The sequence below is a fragment of the Lepidochelys olivacea genome (assembly GCF_965140295.1).
Source record: "Lepidochelys olivacea isolate rLepOli2 genome assembly, chromosome: 2".
NCBI classification, from domain to species: domain Eukaryota; kingdom Metazoa; phylum Chordata; order Testudines; family Cheloniidae; genus Lepidochelys; species Lepidochelys olivacea.
This window is the reverse complement of record NC_140412.1, coordinates 176,483,812-176,507,414: the sequence shown is the minus strand read 5'-3', so window position 1 is coordinate 176,507,414 and position 23,603 is coordinate 176,483,812. Positions and strand designations below refer to the sequence as shown.

Below are 23,603 nucleotides of genomic sequence, written 5' to 3'. Positions count from 1 at the left end.
TATATAGCTAGGGGACATCCTCTCTCCCGGAGTTTGTGGGGAAGAGTTAACACAATAGGAATCAATATTCTGCCTCAGGTCCTCTATTCTAAGTGGGCCACGTGTGTGTGTGTGTATATCCCTCTGTCTTATTTAAAGAATTTAATAGCATTATTAGAGGCTTCCTGCAGGGCCTTGCTCAATGACCACAACTGTAATTTTAAAAAAATCCAACTACCTATAGAAGGTTTGGGCTCCCAGACGAAAACTACTGTTTGGCTTTTATCATGTCACAGATGTCTAACACCCTTATACTCACGTTGGTGGAAAATGAACATATGTTCATGCATCCAGTTCCCCCTGGGGGTGCCCTCCGTTCTTCTTTTTGTCTGATGGAGAAAAACAAGGTGCCTACCATGGTGGCTGTGCTGTCAAGGTTCCTTCCCCACTCTTAACTCTAGGGTACAGATGTGGGGAGCTGCATGAAAGACCCCATAAGTTTATTCTTACCAGCTTAGGTTAAAAGCTGCCACCACCAAAGTGTTACACAAAGAACAGGGGAAGTGCCCATTTGGAAACATCTCCCCCTCCCCCCCCAAAAATATCCCCCCAAGCACTACACCCCCTTTCCTAGGGAAGGCTTGATAAAAATCCTCACCAATTTGCATAGGTGAACATAGACCCAAACCCTTGGATCTTAAGAACAATGAAAAAGCAATCAGGTTCTTAAAAGAAGAATTTTAATTAAAGAAAACGTAAAAGAATAATCTCTGTAAAATCAGGATGGTAAATACCTTACAGGGTAATCAGATTTAAAACATAGAGAATCCCTCTCGGCAAAACCTTAAGTTACAAAAAGATACAAAAACAGGAATATACATTCCATTCAGCACAACTTATTTTATCAGCCATTTAAACAAAACAGAATCGAACACATATCTAACCAGATTGCTTACTGACTCTTTACAGGAGTTCTGACTTGCATTCCTGCTCTGGTCCCGGCAAAAGCATCACACAGACAAAGAAGACCCTTTGTTTTTTCATCCCTCCAGCTTTGAAAGTATCTTGTCTCCTCATTGGTCATTCTGGTCAGGTGCCAGTGAGGTTATCTTAGCTTCTTAACCCTTTACAGGTGCAAGGGTTTTTCCTCTGGCCAGGAGGGATTTAAAGGTGCTTACCCTTCCCTTTATATTTATGACAGATGCCTACCATGGTGGCTGTGCTAAGGGATCTGGGCTATTCTGGCTAAGAGGTAACCTTTTCATCCTTGCTTGCCATGCAAAAGCACCTATCTGAGGCAAGTCAAACTTGCAAATCGGGAACAAACCTGTAATCGGGAAGAACTGGCTGAGCAGAGGCATCACGTGGATTTCCCAATTAATCAGTCATGAGGGTGTTCCCCTTTTCTAATGCTAAAGCAGCGTGATGACTTGCCACCCTTAGTGGAGTGGCAGTATATACAACACTTCAGCATATCAATTTGGTCCAGATACCCGTATACTGGGAACATTAGAAATGCTTCATAAACTCCCCAAGCCCATGTCCACTATGTATATTTTGTTAAGGAAGAGGAATTCCATTAGTCTGGAGTTCTTTGTGAAAGGGATTTCATCACAGCCCTTAAAAGAATTCCAGTGACAGAGCATAGTACATAATGTTAAAAATGCCTCTGTGGATCTCAGGCTGTGCTTGAGGCAACAAAAGATTTTATTCAAAATGTACTGGACGCCACAGAGTTTTGCACAAGATACAGGCCTTATCCTCTGGTGTTGGAGCTGTAACAAACAAGAAGAAACCCTGAAGTATATGCTATGGGACAGTCAGGCACCTGTGAACAGAGGTGGACACGAGTGAAAACTGCTCAGCTTTAGCAGCCAAACTGCAGCTGAGAATTATATCCTAAGTTATTTACCTGCTAAACTGGGTTTAACTCTGGCACAATGTCTTTGGTTCTTGAGTAGGGTTGCCAACTTTCTAATTGCACAAACCCAAACACCCTCGCCCCGCCCCCTGCTCACTCCAACCCCCTCCCTCCATCGCTCACTCTCCCCCACCTTCATTCACTTTCACCGGGCTGGGGCAGGGGGTTGAGCTGCAGGAGGGGGTATAGGATGCAGGCTGCAGGAGGGGGCTTTGGACATTTCTGCTTTCCGAGATGGATGGCAGCCCCAATCATGTTATCTTTCTTTGTTGTTGAACAGTTTCAGGATCTGGTGTGTGAATGGTCTGAGAGGAATAAAATACAAGCAGTAGTAATGCTGGCATATTGATTCCCGTTATCTACATAGAAGTGAAGCCTCTGTAGGCTACATTGGCTGCCTGTTAGTTTCTGGGTGAAGACTGAGGTGTTCTTTTTAATCTCTAAAGCCCTAAAGAGCCAGGAACCTGCTCTGAATGGCTAGTTGCTATGACAACGGGTTGCTTAGTAACAGGATTTGTTACAGGGTTGGAAGCTTCTTTCTTGCCTGTGCCAAATGTGTCTACTTTGGGGAGGTCATTAATTTTACATGGGGCAAAATTTGGGAAGATTTTCAAAGGGTAGCTATAGGTTTCATGTGCAATATCCTATGCATCTGTTGAAAAATAGTATTTTGTCTCTGGCAATGGAAGTAGAGGCTCAGATCCCTCCTTCCTGCTCCTTCTGGACTGAAATATAGTTCAGCAGCTAGTGAGGGAAAGGCACTGCTTGGGAGTTAAAAGCCTACAGAGCTTTCAGGAGATCTTAGCAACCATGGGAGCAGTACTCATGCTTGCAGATAGAACTGAAATAGGAGATACCTGGAAGCCGTAAAAAATATTAGCAGCCTCAAACACCAGTTGCCTTAAAAACAGCTCCCAAAACTACATGGACACATCATATCCGTGCTCTTCACCAGCTGGTCTGTTACCAGAATTCTGCCATCATTGCAAGGGTGAAAAGAAAAGGAGTACTTGTGGCACCTTAGAGACTAACCAATTTATTTGAGCATAAGCTTTCGTGAGCTACAGCTCACTTCATCGGATGCATACTGTGGAAAATACAGAAGATGTTTTTATACACACAAACCATGAAAAAATGGGTGTTTATCACTACAAAAGGTTTTCTCTCTCCCTCCGCCCTACTCTCCTGCTGGTAATAGCTTATCTAAAGTGATCACTCTCCTTACAATGTGTATGATAATCAAGGTGGGCCATTTCCAGCACAAATCCAGGGTTTAACAAGAACGTCTGATGAACGGGGGGGGGGGGGAGGAATAAACAAGGAGAAATAGGTTACTTTTTATAATGACTCAACCATTCCCAGTCTCTATTCAAGCCTAAGTTAATTGTATCCAATTTGCAAATGAATTCCAATTCAGCAGTCTCTCGTTGGAGTCTGTTTTCAAAGTTTTTTTGTTGAAGGATAGTCACTTTGAGATCAGAAATCGAGTGACCAGAGAGATTGAAGTGTTCTCCGACTGGTTTTTGAATGTTATAATTCTTGACATCTGATTTGTGTCCATTTATTCTTTTACGTAGAGACTGTCCAGTATGCCCAATGTACATGGCAGAGGGGCATTGCTGGCACATGATGGCATATATCACATTGGTGGATGTGCAGGTGAACGAGCCTTTGATAGTGTGGCTGATGGTATTAGGCCCTGTGATGGTGTCCTCTGAATAGATATGTGGGCACAGTTGGCAACGGGCTTTGTTGCAAGGATAGGTTCCTGGGTTAGTGGTTCTGTTGTGTGGTGTGTGGTTGCTGGTGAGTATTCGCTTCAGGTTGGGGGGCTGTCTATAGGCAAGGGTGGTTAGTCCTGGCTGTCCGCACTGTATGTATGGGGTACTCTGTGGCTGCGTTGATACATTACAGGAGCTTCCTAGGTGTATCAGAGGACAAAATTTGGCCTTTACTTGCAAATATTTTTTTCTTTAGCTGATTTTTCAAATAGAAAAAATATTCTGTTGTACCATATCGGTAAGGCATAGCTCCCCACTGTTCACCAGTTGTGAGCATTTCTGTGGCCTCTATGCTTGCTAGCACAGAATGTATTGTAGGATTTCTGGGCAATATACCATCAACTGAAATTATACCAAGTGATACCCTACTTGCTGTGTCAGAGGACTTGAGTCTCATATACACTGCCCTTCAAGTGTAAGTGTAATTTACGCACACAGTACACGGCTCTGGCAGTGGAAAATGGCATTATAGGAACATTAGTGTAAATGCGAATCAGGCCCAGAATGTGTTCAGAGGGAATCTCGATTATTTCAAATGGGTTACGCTGGTGATGGTCTTTCTGACCTCATCTCTCTATGGGCCAAATAAAATCAAGTCTGGAGCTCAACAGCATCTTTGTTTCCTGGTGAGTCGAGCTAGTGCATCACATGACACCCTCTGGTAACTACACATTGCTGTGATTCTAATGGAGACTCTTCCAACATCAATCATTTCTTGCTTTATATTAAAGCAAAACAGTATGTCGGAGCACTTCACCAGATGATACAGTACAGACAATAATAAACGTGAAATGAGCCACATCGGCAGTCACAGCAATACATAAATAGAGGCGTAAAACCCAGATGCAACATACACAACGTGAGAGTCTTTAGTGCCAGTTGATAGAATTTCTTGGTAGCAGTTGACCTCTAGCATTTTCAGTACAGTTAGAAAATGCCGTCGCAGAAACAGATTGCAATGAGAGCCTGCAGCTGTGTTATGATCCCATCAGACAAGAGTCACTGAGGAAAAGATGAGGTTTTAGGAAAGATTTGAAAGAAAGTAATCCTATAGCAGAACTAATCAACAGGTCTTATTGTACCAAGGCAAGGAGAAGGGGAGAAGACAGAGCGATGAAATAGAAGAAGCAGAATGTGGGGTGAATAAGCATTATTATTCCCAGGGGAAATACTCAGCCACTCAAAGGCTAAATCATCACAGTGAGTCAAAGGCAAAGCAGAGAATAGAACTGAGCTCTCTCTACTCCTGGTTCAGCACCCTACCACTGGACCACACTGTCTCCTGCTCATGCTCCTTTATGATAGTAGGGGATACTGCCATTGAAAGTGCTGTGTTTTTCAGTAAGAAGGAAAACTGAGGTCATGACCACTTGTCATTAAAGAGATTGTGGTGCTTTTCAGAAGAGTAGAGATGTCACCCCAGTATTCCAGCCAAATTATAAATTAGGTCATTATCTTTTGCATCTCTAAAATTCTCCAGCAGTTTCAACTGGAAAAGGGCATTCTTCACTTCCTGTCCTAAAGTTTTGTGAAACATTGTTGTGCGCTTAGTTGCTTCATTTCAGTCCAGAGAGAGCTGCATTGCAGAGGCTCAGGGAGTGAACCCTGAATGTAATTTGTGTCAAATGTTGTTAGCTTTGCAAAATGTTTTGGGATCAGTCTGGGCAAAAGGTACTAAATAACGAGATGATCCCTGTCCTCTCTAAGATTTGCCTATCCATTTTGGGGAAAGAACAGCTTTGTACTGTGGATCTGACATACTGGCTGTCAATTACAAGAGTCTTCAGGCCCCAATCCTGTGAGGTGCTGATAATCCTCAAATCCCATTGACTTCAATAGGATATGAGTGCACTCAGCTCATGCAACATCAGGCTGTCTTTGGTGAGCTGCCTGGATGCTAAAGTGTGGGTTTATAATGCAGGGGAAGGGGAAAATATTAACAGAATGCTTTTTTTTTCTAGACTTATCTATTTTTGTTTTGTTTCAGACTAACAAAATGTTTGGCACTGTGGTGGTGGGGATCGGAATTGCTGGATCTGTGCGGCTAAGAGACATGCTGAATCCGATGCCTTCCAGCCCTTCTGAGCATCTGAAGCTGGTTGGCTTTGTATCCAGGTTAGATATTTCAGTTGTGTGTTTTAATGAACATGGTGTAGAGATTATTTTTGCCCCCCACGTACTCTCTCCCTTTTGGGTGTATAACTTTCCAGGCTCATCTTAGAAGATACATTTCTCCGATATAATAATTCAAGGAGGTCTGCTGTGCACACAGTAAATGCCATTTATGTGACAGCGCTTAGTGTCCATAGGTTAGGTTGATTAATGATTGCAGGAAGCTTTGCAAAGCGCCTCAATGAGCTCATTCAAGCAGATCTAGGACTCAGTCCTGAGAGATGCTGAGTGTCTCTAATGAGGTGCTTTGCACCCTCAATTCTCACTTCGCTCAGGGAAAGCTGAGGGAGCTCAGAGCCCTGTAAGATCAGCCCTTTAAAAGAGACTCAAAATGCAACCAAATGACTGAACTCTGCTGTAGGATGGCACAGGCTTTAAGCAGCTGCACTGATGGGCCAGTGTCTATAAGTAATTCATCTGTAGAACTCTGGTAATGCGACTCTGCTGTAAAATTTGTCTTTGAAGCCAGATGTGGATTTTTGAAGAACAAATCCTAATGTAGGCTGTGCAATAAGGTTACCTGTCATTTATTCTCAGCAACCATGTGGCTGAAATGTAAGCAAATCTGCACAACAGTGCTGCTATCTCAGAGCATTCCTATCAGGCTTTCTGCACCATAGCAACAAAGCATAATGGTTTAAAATAGTTATGTGGAACATATGGGGATCTCGGGTTGTGGATGTATTTTCCAGCTATATTTAATCATATCTGTTTGAGACAGAAAAGACCTATTAGGCCATCCATTACATCTCCTTGCCAATACAAGCTTTTTCCGAGGGTATCTTTTCTAGTGGTAGATCTACTATTGAATGACCCAAGCAATACTTGGCTTCCACCACTTCCATTGGGAAACTGTGCCAGTCTAACACATAATTCAAAATGCTGCTACAGAGGTAATTCTCCTAGCATGTCACTTTGACCATGTCACCCTTCTCTTTATGTCCCTCCATTGGCTTCCCCTTCTCTAGTGCATCAAACACAAATGACTCATCTTCACTTTCAAGTCCCTTCATGGCCTATCCTCATGCTACCTATCATCTCACATACACTATTAAAATGTTGACTCCTGCCTCTTCTCGGGCAACGATGCCAGGCTTCACCACCCAGCTGTTAAATTTTCAAACAAGCGTCTATGTGGGGTTTTTTTCGCTGCCACCCCTCATGCTTGGGAAGAGCTCCCTGTAAACATCCTCCTCATCTCTCCTTCAAATCCCTCCTTAAAACTCTCCTTTGCCATGATGCCTACAATGATTAGGCCACTGGTATGCTGTGACCACTGTCCATCAAACTGACCGATCTTGTCTCACTGTTTTCTTTTACTCCCTTGTCTGTTTGTATCCACCTGTTGACTCTTGTCTTGTACTTAAGCTGTTTGATGCAGCAACTATCTTTTTGATCTATGTTTGTACAGCACCTAACGAATTGGGGTCTTGGTCTATGACTGAGGTTTGTTAAGGAAAAGTTAGCACATGTGACTCCATTTTGGTTTGCAGCCCACCATTGTTTAAATGCCAGCACATCATACACCAGGAGGAGTAATCCTTAAATACTGAATCCCTGTGAAAATCCTCCTCCTTATCTCCAGCCTGCCTTGACTCCCAGTATCTGGTTTTTGTCAGTCTCTAACTCCCTGTCTCTTGGCCTTGATGTGAGGCCTCCCATCCTGATAATAAAAGTTACAGATGCATGGCTTTAGGACCATGCTGTGTAATTAACATACTGGTATAGCACGAGGAATGCACCAAGCAGGGATAGGTGGTAGATAAGACAAGGGTTTGTTTATTGGCTAAGGTTTCCGATGCACGAGGGCAACATGATTTGCTAAAAGGTATATAACCTTTGTATAATCTGCATTCAGGGTCCCCTCCTGGCTAGCAGGGGGGCACCACGCTCGAGCGTAATAAATTCAATGTTTTTTGGGAACTCTGCAGTTGTGCACTTTATTTCTGTGCCTCAGCCTAGATTCGAACTGTGCGTGTCCTACAAGGTGTAATTCGCAGCACTTGTGTGCGTGTCCTACAAGGTGTAATTCGCAGCACTTGTGTGCGTGTCCTACCAGGTGTAATTCGTAACAGGTTCCAATAATAATTGGGGAGAGCGGGCTGTGGTTGTGATGTTTTGTTTTTTATTTCTTTCTGTTGAACAACTAGAAGAACCCTGGGTAGCATTAACGAGGTCAAGCAGATTGGCCTGCAAGATGCTCTGGGAAACAAAGAGATCCAGGCGGCCATCATCAGCACTGACAACAAAAGCCATGAGGAGAATGTCAGGTATGTGTGTCTCTTTTCCTCTTCTCTGCTTGCTACTTCCTTAAATTAGGCACTGCCATGCAATAGAACGTGCTGTATCAAAGAATTAATTTGTGTCTAGAAAAATTCCTCTTCATTAGCAATGTAAAATAATCCCCATATTCTCAAAGTAAATGTGACTGTGAAGTTTACCCTCTTGAGGTAAAATGAGACAGGCGCTCTGTTGCACACCTGTATTAGTAGTGTCGGATTTACATGTATTTTAGAGGGAATACAGAAACTGGATTCAGAAAATACCACTTCTTTCAATCCCTATTCTCCCCTCCCCACCAACTGGTTCCTGCCACTCTTATCCATGCCATCTTCTCCCTAGTAACCTGTATTTATGAAGCACCTGTCTTAGGATCTCATAGAGCTTTCCAAACATCAATTAATTAAGCGCCAAAAAACTTTGTGAGATAGGGTAGTATCCTCCTCATATGGACCTGTGGTACAGAGAGACTAAGTGACTTGCCCGAGGTCATGCAGGAAGTCCATGGTGGAGGCAGGAATAGAATCCAAATCTGCTAGGCATGGGACTTAACCAGCTTGGGCTGGAGCCCAGGCTCTAGGACCCTGCAAGGTAGGAGGGTCCGAGAGCATGGGTTGCAGCCTGAGTCTGAACGTCTACACTACAATTAAACAGTCCCTTAGCCCGAGTCCCGTCAGCCCAAGTCAGCTGGCATGGGCCAGCCGCGGGTGTCTAATCGCAATTTAGACATACCCTAAGAAAATGCCTTTAATTACCCCCACTCTCAGCACATTCATTCATGCTATTTCCCCATCCCTAGAGATGGGGTTGGCTGCTAGAGTAAAAGTGTTTGTTCAGAAGAAGAGATATGAATAAGGTAGCATCTTTTGAAGACCTGTTTCTCTCTCCTTCTAGGATGTTCTTGGAGGCTGGGAAACATGTCCTTGTCGAGTACCCAATGGCACTGTCCGCTAGCACAGCACGTGAGCTCTGGGAGCTGGCTGAGCAGAAAGGTGATGATCCTTAATGTCAAAGGTGTAACTAGCTTTTTACAGTGACATTAGATTACATCGGTTGTGGTGGTGCCTAAGAACCTCAAACAAGGCATAGCACAAGGACGCTACTTGCTCCAGAGAACTCCCAATCTAAGATTTAGACTAGGGCTGTCAAACAATTTTTAAAAAATCGCAATTAATTGTGAGATTTAAAAAAAATAGTTGTGATTGATTGCAGTTTTCATCACACTGTTAAGCAATAATAGAATACCAGTTTAAATTCAGTATAAATATTTTTGGATGTTTTTCTACATTTCCAAATGTATCAATTTCAATAACAAAACGGAATACAAAGTGTACACTGTTCACTTTATATTATTATTTTCATTACAAATATTTGCACTGTAAAAATGATAAAAGAAATAGTATTTTTCAGTTCACCTCATACAAATACTGTAGTGCAATTTCTTTTTTGCGAAAGTGCAACTTACGAATGTTTTTTTCCCAACATAACTGCATTATGTTGCATTATGAATTATGTTTTTTTTTCCAACATAACTGCACTCAAAAACAAAACAATGTAAAACTTTAAAGCCTACAAAGCGTGAAGGGGCATACAAATGTTCAGCATGTCTGGCACATAAATAACTTGTAGTGCTGGCTACACCAGTGCCATGCAAATGGCTGTTCTCACTTTCAGGTGACATTGTAAATAAGAAGTGCCTTGCATAATGACAGGTTTCAGAGTAACAGCCGTGTTAGTCTATATTCGCAAAAAGAAAAGGAGTACTTCTGGCACCTTAGAGACTAACCAATTTATTTGAGCATAAGCTTTCGTGAGCTACAGCTCACTTCATCGGATGCATACTGTGGAAACTGCAGAAGACATTATATACACAGAGACCATGAAACTATACCTCCTCCCACCCCACTCTCCTGCTGGTAATAGCTTATCTAAAGTGATCACTCTCCTTACAATGTGTATGATAATCAAGTTGGGCCATTTCCAGCACAAATCCAGGTTTTCTCACCCTCCGCCCCCATCCACCCCCCACACACAAACTCGCTCTCCTGCTGGTAATAGCCCATCCAAAGTGACCACTCTCTTTACAATAAGAAAAGGAGTACTTGTGGCACCTTAGAGACTAACCAATTTATTAGAGCATAAGCTTTCGTGAGCTACAGCTCACTTCCTCAGATGCATCTGAGGAAGTGAGCTGTAGCTCACGAAAGCTTATGCTCTAATAAATTGGTTAGTCTCTAAGGTGCCACAAGTACTCCTTTCCTTTTTGCGAATACAGACTAACACGGCTGTTACTCTGAAACCTCTCTTTACAATGTGTATGAAAATCAAGGTGGGCCATTTCCAGCACAAATCCAGGTTTTCTCACACACACCCCCCAAAACACACACACACAAACTCACTCTCCCTGCTGGTAATAGCTTATCCAAAGTGACCACTGTCCCTACAATGTGCATGATAATCAAGGTGGGCCATTTCCAGCATAAATCCAAGTTTAACCAGAACTTCTGGGGGGGAGGGGTAGGAAAAAACAAGGGGAAATAGGCTACCTTGCATAATGACTTAGCCACTCCCAGTCTCTATTTAAGCCTAAATTAATAGTATCCAATTTGCAAATGAATTCCAATTCAGCAGTTTCTCGCTGGAGTCTGGATTTGAAGTTTTTTTGTTTTAAGATAGCGACCTTCATGTCTGTAATTGCATGACCAGAGAGATTGAAGTGTTCTCCGACTGGTTTATGAATGTTATAATTCTTGACATGTGATTTGTGTCCATTTATTCTTTTACGTAGAGACTGTCCAGTTTGACCAATGTACATGGCAGAGGGGCATTGCTGGCACATGATGGCATATATCACACTGGTGGATGTGCAGGTGAACGAGCCTCTGATAGTGTGGCTGATGTTATTAGGCCCTGTGATGGTGTCCCCTGAATAGATATGTGGGCACAGTTGGCAACAGGCTTTGTTGCAAGGATAGGTTCCTGGGTTAGTGGTTCTGTTGTGTGGTATAAAGAAAAGGAGTACTTGTGGCACCTTAGAGACTAACCAGTTTATTTGAGCATGAGCTTTCGTGAGCTACAGCTCACTTCATTGGATGCATACCGTGGAAACTGCAGCAGCCTTTATATACACACAGAGAATATGAAACAATACCTCCTCCCACCCCACTGTCCTGCTGGTAATAGCTTATCTAAAGGTGAGTATTTGATTCAGGTTGGTGGGCTGTCTGTAGGCAAGGACTGGCCTGTCTCCCAAGATTTGTGAGAGTGTTGGGTCATCCTTCAGGATAGGTTGTAGATCCTTAATAATGCGTTGGAGGGGTTTTAGTTGGGGGCTGAAGGTGACAGCTAGTGGCGTTCTGTTTTTTTCTTTGTTAGGCCTGTCCTATAGTAGGTGACTTCTGGGAACTCTTCTGGCTCTATCAATCTGTTTCTTCACTTCCGCAGGTGGGTATTGTAGTTGTAAGAATGCTTGATAGAGATCTTGTAGATGTTTGTCTCTGTCTGAGGGGTTGGAGCAAATGCGGTTGTATCGCAGAGCTTGGCTGCAGACGATGGATCATGTGGTGTGGTCAGGGTGAAAGCTGGAGGCATGTAGGTAGGAATAGCGGTCAGTAGGTTTCCGGTATAGGGTGGTGTTTATGTGACCATTGTTTATTAGCACTGTAGTGTCCAGGAAGTGGATCTCTTGTGTGGACTGGACCAGGCTGAGGTTGATGGTGGGATGGAAATTGTTGAAATCATGGTGGAATTCCTCAAGGGCTTCTTTTCCATGGGTCCAGATGATGAAGATGTCATCAATATAGCGCAAGTAGAGTAGGGGCGTTAGGGGACGAGAGCTGAGGAAGCATTGTTCTAAATCAGCCATAAAAATGTTGGCATACTGTGGGGCCATGCGGGTACCCATAGCAGTGCCGCTGATCTGAAGGTATACATTGTCCCCAAATGTAAAATAGTTATAGGTAAGGACAAAGTCAGAAAGTTCAGCCACCAGGTTAGCCGTGACATTATCGGGGATAGTGTTCTTGATGGCTTGTAGTCCATCTTTGTGTGGAATGTTGGTGTAGAGGGCTTCTACATCCATAGTGGCCAGGATGGTGTTATCCGGAAGATCACCGATGGATTGTAGTTTCCTCAGGAAGTCAGTGGTGTCTCGAAGGTAGCTTGGAGTGCTGGTAGCGTAGGGCCTGAGGAGGGAGTCTACATAGCCAGACAATCCTGCTGTCAGGGTGCCAATGCCTGAGATGATGGGGCGCCCAGGATTTCCAGGTTTATGGATCTTAGCTAGTAGATAGAATATCCCAGGTCGGGGTTCCAGGGGTGTGTCTGTGCGGATTTGATCTTGTGCTTTTTCAGGAAGTTTCTTGAGCAAATGCTGTAGTTGCTTTTGGTAACTCTCAGTGGGATCAGAGGGTAATGGCTTGTAGAAAGTGGTGTTGGAGAGCTGCCGAGCAGCCTCTTGTTCATATTCCGACCTATTCATGATATCCTTGCAACAAAGCCCGTTGCCAACTGCGCCCACATATCTATTCAGGGGACACCATCACAGGGCCTAATAACATCAGCCACACTATCAGAGGCTCATTCACCTGCACATCCACCAATGTGATATATGCCATCATGTGCCAGCAATGCCCCTCTGCCATGTACATTGGTCAAACTGGACAGTCTCTACGTAAAAGAATAAATGGACACAAATCAGATGTCAAGAATTATAACATTCATAAACCAGTCGGAGAACACTTCAATCTCTCTGGTCATGCAATTACAGACATGAAGGTCGCTATCTTAAAACAAAAAAACTTCAAATCCAGACTCTAGCGAGAAACTGCTGAATTGGAATTCATTTGCAAATTGGATACTATTAATTTAGGCTTAAATAGAGACTGGGAGTGGCTAAGTCATTATGCAAGGTAGCCTATTTCCCCTTGTTTTTTCCTACCCCCCCCCCAGAAGTTCTGGTTAAACTTGGATTTATGCTGGAAATGGCCCACCTTGATTATCATGCACATTGTAAGGAGAGTGGTCACTTTGGATGGGCTATTACCAGCAGGAGAGCGAGTTTGGGGGGGGGGCGGAGGGTGAGAAAACCTGGATTTGTGCTGGAAATGGCCCAACTTGATTATCATACTCATTGTAAGGAGAGTGATCACTTTAGATAAGCTATTACCAGCAGGAGAGTGGGGTGAGAGGAGGTATTGTTTCATGGTCTCTGTGTATATAATGTGTTCTGCAGTTTCCACAGTATGCATCCGATGAAGTGAGCTGTAGCTCACGAAAGCTTATGCTCAAATAAATTGGTTAGTCTCTAAGGTGCCACAAGTACTCCTTTTCTTTTATAAATAAAAAGGAGTCAACAGTATCTCCCATAAATGTAAACAAACTTGTTTGTCTTAGCGATTGGCTGAACAAGAAGTAGGACTCTGTGGACTTGAATGAGGTAATTGAAAAATACTATTTCTTTTGTTTATCTTTTTACAGTGCAAATATTTGTAATAAAGAACAATTTAAGGTGAGCACTGTACACTTTGTATTCTGTGTTGTAACTGAAATCATTGTATTTGAAAATGTAGAAAACATCCAAAAATATTTATAATAAATTAATTGGTATTCTATTATTGTTTAACAGTGCAATTAAAACTGCAATGAATCGTGACTGTTTTTTTAATCTAATTAATTTGTTTTGCATTAATCGCATGCATTTACAATGATTAATTGACAGCCCTAATTTAGACAATGTGCAACAGGTGAATAAACAGACAAATGCGGAGGACAAGATGACAGTCGAGACAGGTGCATTTGCATTAGTAATCACAGTGATCTCAATCCCTGCCAGCACTAGCATGGAGAATGGAGTTAGCTAGAAAGATCCATCAGAGCGTTAATAAAATGTTTGAAGAACAAAAACCTAACCTTGTGAGTAACCATAGAACCCTCCCCAACTTTCTTCCCCCTGGAAATAAAACCATAAACAAAACCTTAAGACTGTGGCTTATATGACAGGTCTGTGTATGTTCATGTGTATCACCCTCATTTCTTCATGCCTTTCTGGGCTGTAGTAGCACCTATGTTTAAAACAAGGAAAGAGGGTCCATAGGAGACATTTCTAAGCAAAGCAGTCCCATCGCTAAAATGTTAAGGGGCAGATTGTGGCCGTAGAGGGGAGCCTAGAAGAAAGTGCAGTGTGGACCTCCACATTGCATCACTCTGGCATGGCGCTGCAAGAAGGGGCACACTGCCAGGCAAGAGCAAACTACAGCCACTTGGACAGTGTGTGCCACTGCTCACTGACATCCTTTTTGTAGTCTTCATTTAGCAACATCTGTGCTAAAAGACTGGAGCTGAGAATTTCACACCTAGCTAGCTCATAGATGAGCACCACTTATCCCTGTGTTATGAGCCAGACGGGTCCCCAAGTAAGCACAATTTATGCCCTTTCCGTCCGTTAAGCAGTAGTTCTATCTGATTGCCTTGGAGACATCCCAGTACAATGGCCATCCCAATTAAGTGCCAGACCCTAACAACCTCATGCACATAGGGTACCCTCTTACTCCAGGAGCAGTCCCATTGATTTCAGTGGAATAAGGTGCTCCTCAGCATGACTAAGGTTATCACAGCCTGGCTTGTAAGTACCATACTTTGAGACTGGGACTATCTTTTTGTTCTGTTTGTACAGCACCTAGCACAGTGGAGTCCTGGTCCATGCCTAGGGCGCCTCAGCACTATGGTAATACAACTAAATAATGCACATTTTTTTAAAATAAAAAGTGGCCTTGGAAGAGTGAGAGGATAGAGGAGTTAGGGGAAAGAGGGTCAGGACTTCACTCAAGCTTCGTTTTGAAGGCTAGTGCCCCAACTTTCAAGGCACTGTATTACGGTCGGTTCATTCACGCAATTCCTATTCAAGTCAATAGCTAAAATGCTGCCGTTTGTTTGCTAAGCTTGCTGTTACTGTGGACTGTAGGTGTGGCCCCCTAAGAACAATGAGCCAAAATTGGATCCCTAGTGCAATGTCTTGATGATTTGTCTTGGCACCATTCTGCCAGCCACAGATAAGGCTGTTTGAAGTGTGCTCATACTGATGATGGCTAAAAGGTTTACTGCCTAGACGTGGATTTGGATTCATGCAGAAAGCTTTTAGTAATCCCATTTGATCTTCGTTTTCTCAATGACAGGTAAAATCCTCCATGTGGAGCACATTGAACTTTTGACAGAAGAGTACAAGCAGCTGAAAAAGGAAGTGACTGGGAAGGAGCTTGTGAAAGGAACGTTACATTTCACAGGTCAGTTTCTAAAGAAACTCAGGCTGCCTGTCCTGCTGAGATGCCAGCCACTTCAGACATTCATTCATTCACTCACTCGCTCGCTCGCTCACTCGTGTGAGGGCTTGTTCTGTAGTAGTTTGAGTCACGGAGTCAGGATCCATCCAGTGAGACCTTCAAACAACCATCTCCCTCTACTGGCAGTTGCCTGTGTCGGGGAGAGGTTCTGTTGCTTGCTAGATACTGGGGAGTGAGTTTGATGGAGGACAGCAAGCCTATTCCCCCTCTAGTATCTTCACAGCTGTCTCCTGCTCTCTTTCTGTGTTGGAGTATCAGTGACCTGGGGAGGTCCCTTTAGCCCCCTCATCCTCACCTGGTCTCCAGAGAGGGTGGAAAGCTGCTGAAAATCACTCCACTCTCCACTGAGGGACCCCCAGGCTCCTCCCCTGTTTTTGTCTTCTAAGAGATGGGAGAGATTAAAGGTTTCATTCCCCCAACCCCTTGTGTGAACTCATATCCTAATGCTCCCCAACATATCCTTAGGGTTTTCCTGTACATTCATTGTATCTATGTCTGTCTTCCTCTCTACCTTCAGATGGGGATCTGGGTGGCAATTATTTTCGCGTGCCCTCTTCTGCCCGCCCATCTTCATCAGCTGTAACAGCTGGCTGGGTAGGTGATGGCTGCCTTTCCCCAGCAGTGCTCTTTGCTGCCCTCTGTTTGGCTCTTGGAACCCTGGACAGAGCAGCTCAGGCTGGAAAAGGGGGATAAACAGGCAGCTTCAAGCTTCCCACCTGGTCCCAATAGACACTCCTAGCAGGTTTCTGGGCCGTTGGCCAAGACTGCAGAAACCGGAGATGGTCCTGGCCCAAATGCGACAGATGGCACACGTATGCTATAGTGGGAGAGTTTCCTTGAGTTATCAGTATTTGAGGAGGGCAAGGGAGACTTGAAAGGTTTATTTGATAGAATTCAACCTTTAAGAACAACAGAAAAGGAGCAGCATATCCTGTTGCGTAGCTCACCAAATGTTCCTATTCAGCAGACTGGATTCACTGAGCTCCCAGCCATGAGGCTCCCATCCCAGACTGACCCTCCAAAGCTTTCCCTTTGCTGGACTCCAGGCAGCTGATTAGGGTGGGAGTTCCTTTCCCACTACTCAAGTCCTTTCATTCTTATTCCTGTAGGTGGTGCCTTGGATGAAGAGCGATCAGGCTTCCCAGCTTTCAGTGGAATTGCCCGCCTGACTTGGCTCATTGACCTCTTTGGAGACCTCACTGTCACCTCAGCCACTCGAGAGGAACAGAAAGAAGAGAGTTATTCCAGAATGACAGCACATTTTCAGACTGCAAACAAGAAGTGAGTAATGTAACAATACAGGAGCAGATGAGCCATGCTACTTAGGTATCTTCAGCAGGAACTCGGCACCTTCTCTTCTTTGCACCTGTACAGCTACTTTTATGCAAGAATCAAAAAGCACTCTACAGACACGAATGAACTAAACTTCACAACGCTCCTGTGAGATGGTTAGATATTATTTGCTCCATTATACAAATGGGAAAACTGAGGTGGGGAGCGTTTACAGGACTTGGCCAAGGTCACACTGTGAAACAATGGCAGAAATTGGGACTAGTACCCAAGGATTATACTCCAAATCCTTGCTCTAACCTCAAGACCGAGTCCTTCCATGTTACATTAATTACTGCTCTTTGAGCCTGTTACCGGAACATGCCATATATAACCCTTCTGCCAGGTGATGATGTCAGCAACAAAGGCTGCGTTCAGTGTCTAGGGGTTCCCCTCAGCATTACCAAACAGAGCCAGCTTGAGATCCAACCAGTGATACCGCTGCATGACACTGCCAGCTCTCCAGCTGTTCAGAGCTGTCACTGCTTGCCAGCGTTGCCGCTTCTGCCTTCAGCTGCGATGCTGTGTTCAGAGCTTCCTCCGCCTAGCCCTGCCCTAGTGGTTTCAGCCCTTAGCGATTTCACTGCGCAGCAGAGAACCTCACTGCTGATGCTCCCTCTATGTTGTCTTGCACCACAACACTGTCAGTGCTATCAGGGCTAAGGCTCAGGCCCTAAATGAGTTTGTGTTTTTAGCTGTAGTGATCACTGAGAAGAAACTAGGACTCTCAATTGAGTCTAGTCAGCTCTACCTTTAAACTCTAGAGGCGGAGGATAAAATGGTTTTTAGGACCCTTTAAAGAAATCCACACCACCAGGTAGGAACATCTGTCACCACCTCCTCTGACTTTCACTTGGATTTGGCATCTACTTAACAGGTGATGTTAATTTAGGGTGACCCCTCAATTAGGGCATATTAAATACAGTTCTGCTGCTCTTTACTCATTCAATAAGCATAACAACATTTCATTACCCCTGTGTCTAAGACTAAAGTGAATTGTAACCCAGTGTGAAGGGTTAGACTGCGCTTCTGGGATGTCACCTGATGTACTGGGGTTTCACTGAGCCCCTCCTCCCCCACCAGCCTGGATTCCCTCTCACTGCTTTGCTGAATTAGGCTCTCCAGCCTCTTGCAGCACATACACATGCACAGGTAGGGCCACACCAAGCTGCAGACACAGACTGAAGTCAGCTCTGTGTGAGGGGATTCACCCAGCACTCACATGACACCCCCTTTGGGAAATAAACCCAAAATAATATTGTCTTGCGCTGTATAGAAAGATCTTCACAGTGCAAGCTCATAAAAATTCATGCTCTCCCTCAATGTGAAGAGAGATGTGCAGAACTTCACCCCCCCCATTAGAAATTGCACAAACTGGGTTTAATAATAAACCAAACAAATTTATTAACTATAAAAGGCAGATGTTAAGTGATTATAAGGGATAGCAAACAGAACAAAGCAGATTACTGAGCAAATAAAACAAAACACGCATACTAAGAACTTAGAGACTGGTTTCAAGAAGTAATTCCTCAGCTAAATGTTATTTTAGGTAAGTTGCAGAGTTTCAGTAGCTGAGAGTTCCAGTTATTTCTTCTTACAGACTGGACCCCTGCCTTTCCCTTCAGGTTAGTTCCTTTGTCCCTTCAGGTTCTTTCAGCAGTCTTCCTTCTTGGGTAGGCAATGGAGGAGAGTCCCAATCAACCCCCTCCCCAGCCCTTGAAAAGGATTTACCTAAGGCGGGAATCCTTCATTTGATCCCCATCTGCCTACAGTGGAAAAGTACCAGGTGACTCAGTCACGTGTCTCAGTCACGTATCTCTCCAGGGTCATAGCAGCCATTACTCGCAGGCTGTTTGGAGCGTCCACAGGAAGACTAAGCTCTTTCACAGTCCATTGTCCTTGCTGATGGGCCATCAGCCCTGTCTGACTCTTTCATTGTTGGGCCTGAAGGGCTAGTATTGGCCGTCACTCAAAGTAGCACATTTGAAATACAGATATATGGTCAATATTCCTAGTTCCAGATACAAAATTGATACATGCATACAAATTGGATAAGCACATCCAGTAGATCACAGCCTTTTGAATGATACCTTACATGAGCCATCTTGCATAAAGTATATCTTAGTTATGCCATATTTATATCATAACCATATTTCTATGAAGAATATGGGGTGTAACGTCATACCCAGAATAGCCAAAAGTGATCCCTTTGGCAAAGCTGGTCTGTCTCCTGATCACTTAGACAAAATAGGTGTGTCTATGCAAATTTGGTCTGCTCCTCAGGTCTTTTCCCAGGTCATCAAAAGACATTAGGGGAGAGCTCATTCAGGCCCTGGCTTACATCTATATTGAAGTTTTAACACATTTTAGATGGGCATTTAGTGTTAAACAGTGATGAAAAAACGGAATAACCCTGTGGCTTTATTTCTTCCTAAATGTCCTTTGTTTTCTACTCTCTTACATTAGACCTCTGACATGGATTGAAGAAAGGGGACCAGGGATGAGACGTGATAAGAAAATCAGCTTCTGTTTCAAAAGTGGTTGCCTGGAGAACCTCCCTGAGGCCCCGAGGTCTGCTGTGGGCCTCTTCATGCAAGATCAGAACCTCTTTGCCAAAAAACTGTTCGGCCAGGTCTCCAGAGAAGAGCTGGCTGCTGAGAAGTGGCGCATCCTGCGGTGCCTGGACCTCGCAGAGGAGATTCGGCAGCACTGTGAACGGCCGGCGGAAATCCATTCCTAAGGCCCCTCTTTATGAGAAAGGGACTGTGGTAGTCAGAGGCTGAGTAGAGCTGCAGCTTAGTGTTACCATAAAACGGCTTGTTGGCAGTTAACTTCTATTTGGTTGGGTCTTACCATTAATATCCATGGGGCTTCGCTCAGAAGCTTGGGCCCCACAAGTGTTTTAGGCTGTGTGAGATATTTAACATGGCAGAACTGGATGATGCATTGGGCTGTCCCCAGTGCATGGCATCTTTCCAGTCAAATTTAAAGCTACCAGGAAAAGAGCATTCAGACGTGTTGCTCCCACAGAAGTCAATGGGAGATTTTGTCATTGACTTCAAGGGGAGCAGGCCCAATGAGACTGCAGAAGTTACAATTCGTTAAATATCATTTTAGTTCCTTCTTCTTTTTAATATATATGAGAGCAAGGGATTTATAGCACTGTCTAGAATGAGGCATAGAGCTGCTCTACAAGTCTCTCTGTCTCCGAAGGCCTTATAGCACCGCACGCCTGACCTGCAAAACTTCTCATATTCCAGTCCTGTCCCTTCCCTGAGAAGTTGCCCTGAATGATATTTTGCATATTGGCTGTGGGCCAGATTCTGATATTTTACACCAGTGTAAACCAAATCCATTACTTGCAATGGCATTTACACTGGTTTAAACACAAAATAAATTAGATTGGAATCTGTTCTCTCACTGGGTGTTATGCCGAGATCACTAAACTGATTTCTCTGCTGCCTTATGGCAGGTTGGAACCCAGTTGTCCAGAGGCGAAAGGTTAGTACAATACATTAACCCACTGCATCACCTGCCCCTTTCCCATAACCAGTCCTTGGCTCCTCTATTTTTGAGCACAGTGGCACTGAACATGTTCTGTTCTCAAACTGAGGCATGCTCGTAACCACTATTAATGTTCATGAGAATTCTGCATGTGACTCAGTGTGAGAATGGACCACTCTGAATAAATGAAATGTATTAATTTAATTAATAGAAACTATAAATAATACATTTATAGAAACAGGGACAATATAGTCATACCAATTATAGCATGGTGTTAGGAAATAGAGTGTTTTTGCAAATGACAACCATGCAACTGTGACGTTATTTTATTTGTTGTTTTTCAGTAGTGCCCAGAGACTCCATAGTGCTAGTTGCTGTACAAATACATGGAAAGATTTGGTCCCTGCCCTAAAGACCTTGCAGTCGTGAAAAGCGCCAAGTCCTCAGCATGCATAGAGAAAAAACTGGAGCAATACCTTTGTCTCCCTGTATTATATTCTAATTACAATGCACATCTGTTATAATAGCAATACAACCCTCTTGAGAATGTATTGTTGTCTCCCAAATAATACTTCATGGGAAGCCAGCAGCCCTTATCCACATTTGCACTGGAGGACTAAACTCCAAAACCAGGCACACATATTATAAATTATATACAATATAATAAATATAAAATAATGGTCAAATAAAACTTTAACGAAACTCCTCTAAACAGCAGGTATGGTTCAGTTAGAGATTGGGGATGAACAGGATGAGGTATGTTGGTTGGTTGGGGTTTTTAATCCAAATCAGGTCAGCTAGACTTAATTAGTAGTATCTTTATTTTGAGGTGCTTCTAAGTTGTGCCTGCAAAATATGGGCCTGATCCAGTGCTCATAAAAATCACTGGAAAGTCTCCCTTTGACTTCATTGGACTTTGGATCAGGCCTTAAATACACGTGTGCACAAACAGGAAACCTGTGCCTGCAGAATATGCATTGTGTAGCCAAGTGGGTACTTGAGTACCAAACATGTATTTTGCACATGGACATACTTTGAAGGAGCAAATACAATGCTGTCTTTGGGAGGAGGGAAATTGTATCCTCCCTAGTTTTATGACACAAGGTGTGGAGTCTATCCTGATTAAAAATAGAATTAAAATCTTCTGCTATGGATGTTCGGCAGTGCACAAACTATTTCTGGTTTTGTGACAGGAAAAGCGCTGTAGATGCTACAGTTGATGACTCAGTCCCTCCTTTCCTAATCAGGTCACATGAAGTGTGTTTGAAGCGTTTTGCAGATAATCCTGATGCTTTTAAAAAAATACATGCTGCAGGGGAGTGTCTTAGACAATCTGGAAAAAAACCTCAACAGGGAGGCAAAACCCATAGAAGAGATCAAACAAACTGTACTTAGCACTGAAGTTGTTTTTGTTTAAAAAAATAACCACCCCACCCCATGCTAATACTTTGTAATCTTTGAGTGAGTGAAAGCTTTAAGGTGGGATTTTCCGTGTTGTCCTATCTGTGCTCCCATTGAAGTCAATGGGAATTTTACCATTAAAAGAGAAACCAATGCTGAGTAGTTTTGAATGTTCTGCCCTTAACAAGCACTGTTATGTCTTGCTTGTGAACTCATTCTGTAGAAGCTCTTCCAGTTATTACCGGCTTGTAGTGCCAGGTCAATGTATATGAAACACTACCCTGCCTACTTTAACTGAAACTTCCCTTGCTATGCTATTGGTGTAGTTACACATGTACACAGGGGCTAAGTCGGAAGCTACGTGCATCTGAGTCATTTTTGCAAAGGGATGTGGAGGTGTTAAAATGGAATTCTTCATGTTGCTCTCAAAGGGTGCTGCCTTAGAAATGTGGGATCTTGGTACATTGACAGCCTTCACATGTTCATTTCTTGCTGTCACGTTTTTTCCCATCTTCTTGAGATGAAGGCAAAAGGCCTTTGATTAAAGAAAAATATAAATAACATCAGTGTTTTTTAACAAGAAAACTTACCTAGTGTGAAGACTGAAGCTGACAGCCAAAAGGGACACTGTCAATCTTAAAATACTTTTTTAAGTTGTTTGGTTTTGTTATCTTGCTTTGCTATTAGTAATGCTGTGGAACAGTACAATTGAAATCTGATTTCTTGACTTGACTTGCAACTTATTATTTTTTTGCTAATATTTGTGAAAATGGAGGCAGACTTGTGACCATTCTGGATTATGCATGACAGTCCAGTGACCTGCCCCTGCACTGCTCTGAGCACTCCCTTTGCTGTGCACTGCAGTGTCTGATGCACTAGAGTTGCTTTGATGTCTTCAGAGATGTGAATTTGCTGATGTATTGTGGTGGTTATATCTACAGGTGTTAATGAATGTGTTGCATTCACGTTAATAAAGCTGTTGGAGTTCAGCATGTTCTCTGTAGTTTTCATTATCCTTCAAGTTTAACAACTCCCACTGCTTCCCCAGTGAGGCCCAATCTTCCAAGGTGCTGAGCTACCACTCGTTACGTACTCAGCAACCTCCAAAAACTGCCTAAGGTGTCAGGCCTGGAGAAGACAGCTGACAGCTCTGGCCCAGTTGGCTGCTGGGATGTGAAGCAAAGCTCACAGTTGTGTCTCATGATTAGAGAAACTACAAAAACCCAAGGTGGCCAAATGGCACCGGGAGATGGTCTGGGGACAAGACAGTGGAATAGCCTCTAGACTAGACCTGAGCCTTCAGAAGAGACCAGCGTGCGCTCCTTCATCTTGATGCAAAGGAAGACTGGGATTGTGTGAGCACCCTGCAGGGAAAGGGATTGGTATTGTTTGGTGTCTGTTTCAGTTACGGCCCCCAGACATAAAATATGTTTGAGAGACTAATTCTCTTCCAGGACAAAGACAGCCTGGCGGGCTGTTTTGTGTTTTCTTTTGTTTTGTTGCCACCTGTCTTCCACTCACGCAAAGGAATGATGACCTCAAACTACAGGGAGGTAGAAGGAGCCCTATTAGAGTATTCTCTCCACAAAAAAGACACAGCATAGGTAGCAGCCCTGACTTGGTGGGAAGGTAGCTCAGTCCTAATGCCCACTCAGTCTTTGACCTCTTGGCTGAAAATGCCAGTCTGTCAATGATGGGAGTGTTTCTGGTGCTGACAGCTATCTACTGGGCTGCAAAGTTAAACCAAACTAATTTCACAGAGGCTACTAAACAACTACCAAGACTCTAACTTCTGGTCTCTCCTGACTTGTGCTGGATTTGAACTGGCAACTTCTAGCTCATTATCAAATGGAAATTTAAATCTCAGACAATTGGCACTCATGACTACTGTACAGTGAT

At 43.5% G+C, this 23,603-nt stretch overlaps 1 protein-coding gene across 2 annotated transcripts in view; it reads left to right on the top strand.

Moving 5' to 3' along the window:
• Positions 1–22,693, top strand: part of BLVRA (biliverdin reductase A) — a gene marked incomplete at its 5' end in the record, with an annotated part of 57,917 nt that extends 35,224 nt beyond the window's left edge. For both annotated transcript variants that reach the window (XM_084619087.1, XM_084619088.1), the window contains 6 exons: positions 5,669–5,796; positions 8,004–8,123; positions 9,028–9,125; positions 15,306–15,413; positions 16,580–16,751; positions 19,266–22,693. In XM_084619087.1, the coding sequence (XP_084475213.1) occupies positions 5,669–5,796; positions 8,004–8,123; positions 9,028–9,125; positions 15,306–15,413; positions 16,580–16,751; positions 19,266–19,539 (900 nt within the window). In that variant the 3' untranslated portion in view covers positions 19,540–22,693. The remainder of the gene's footprint in view (positions 1–5,668; positions 5,797–8,003; positions 8,124–9,027; positions 9,126–15,305; positions 15,414–16,579; positions 16,752–19,265) is intronic.
• Between the last annotated feature and the right edge of the window lie 910 nt (positions 22,694–23,603).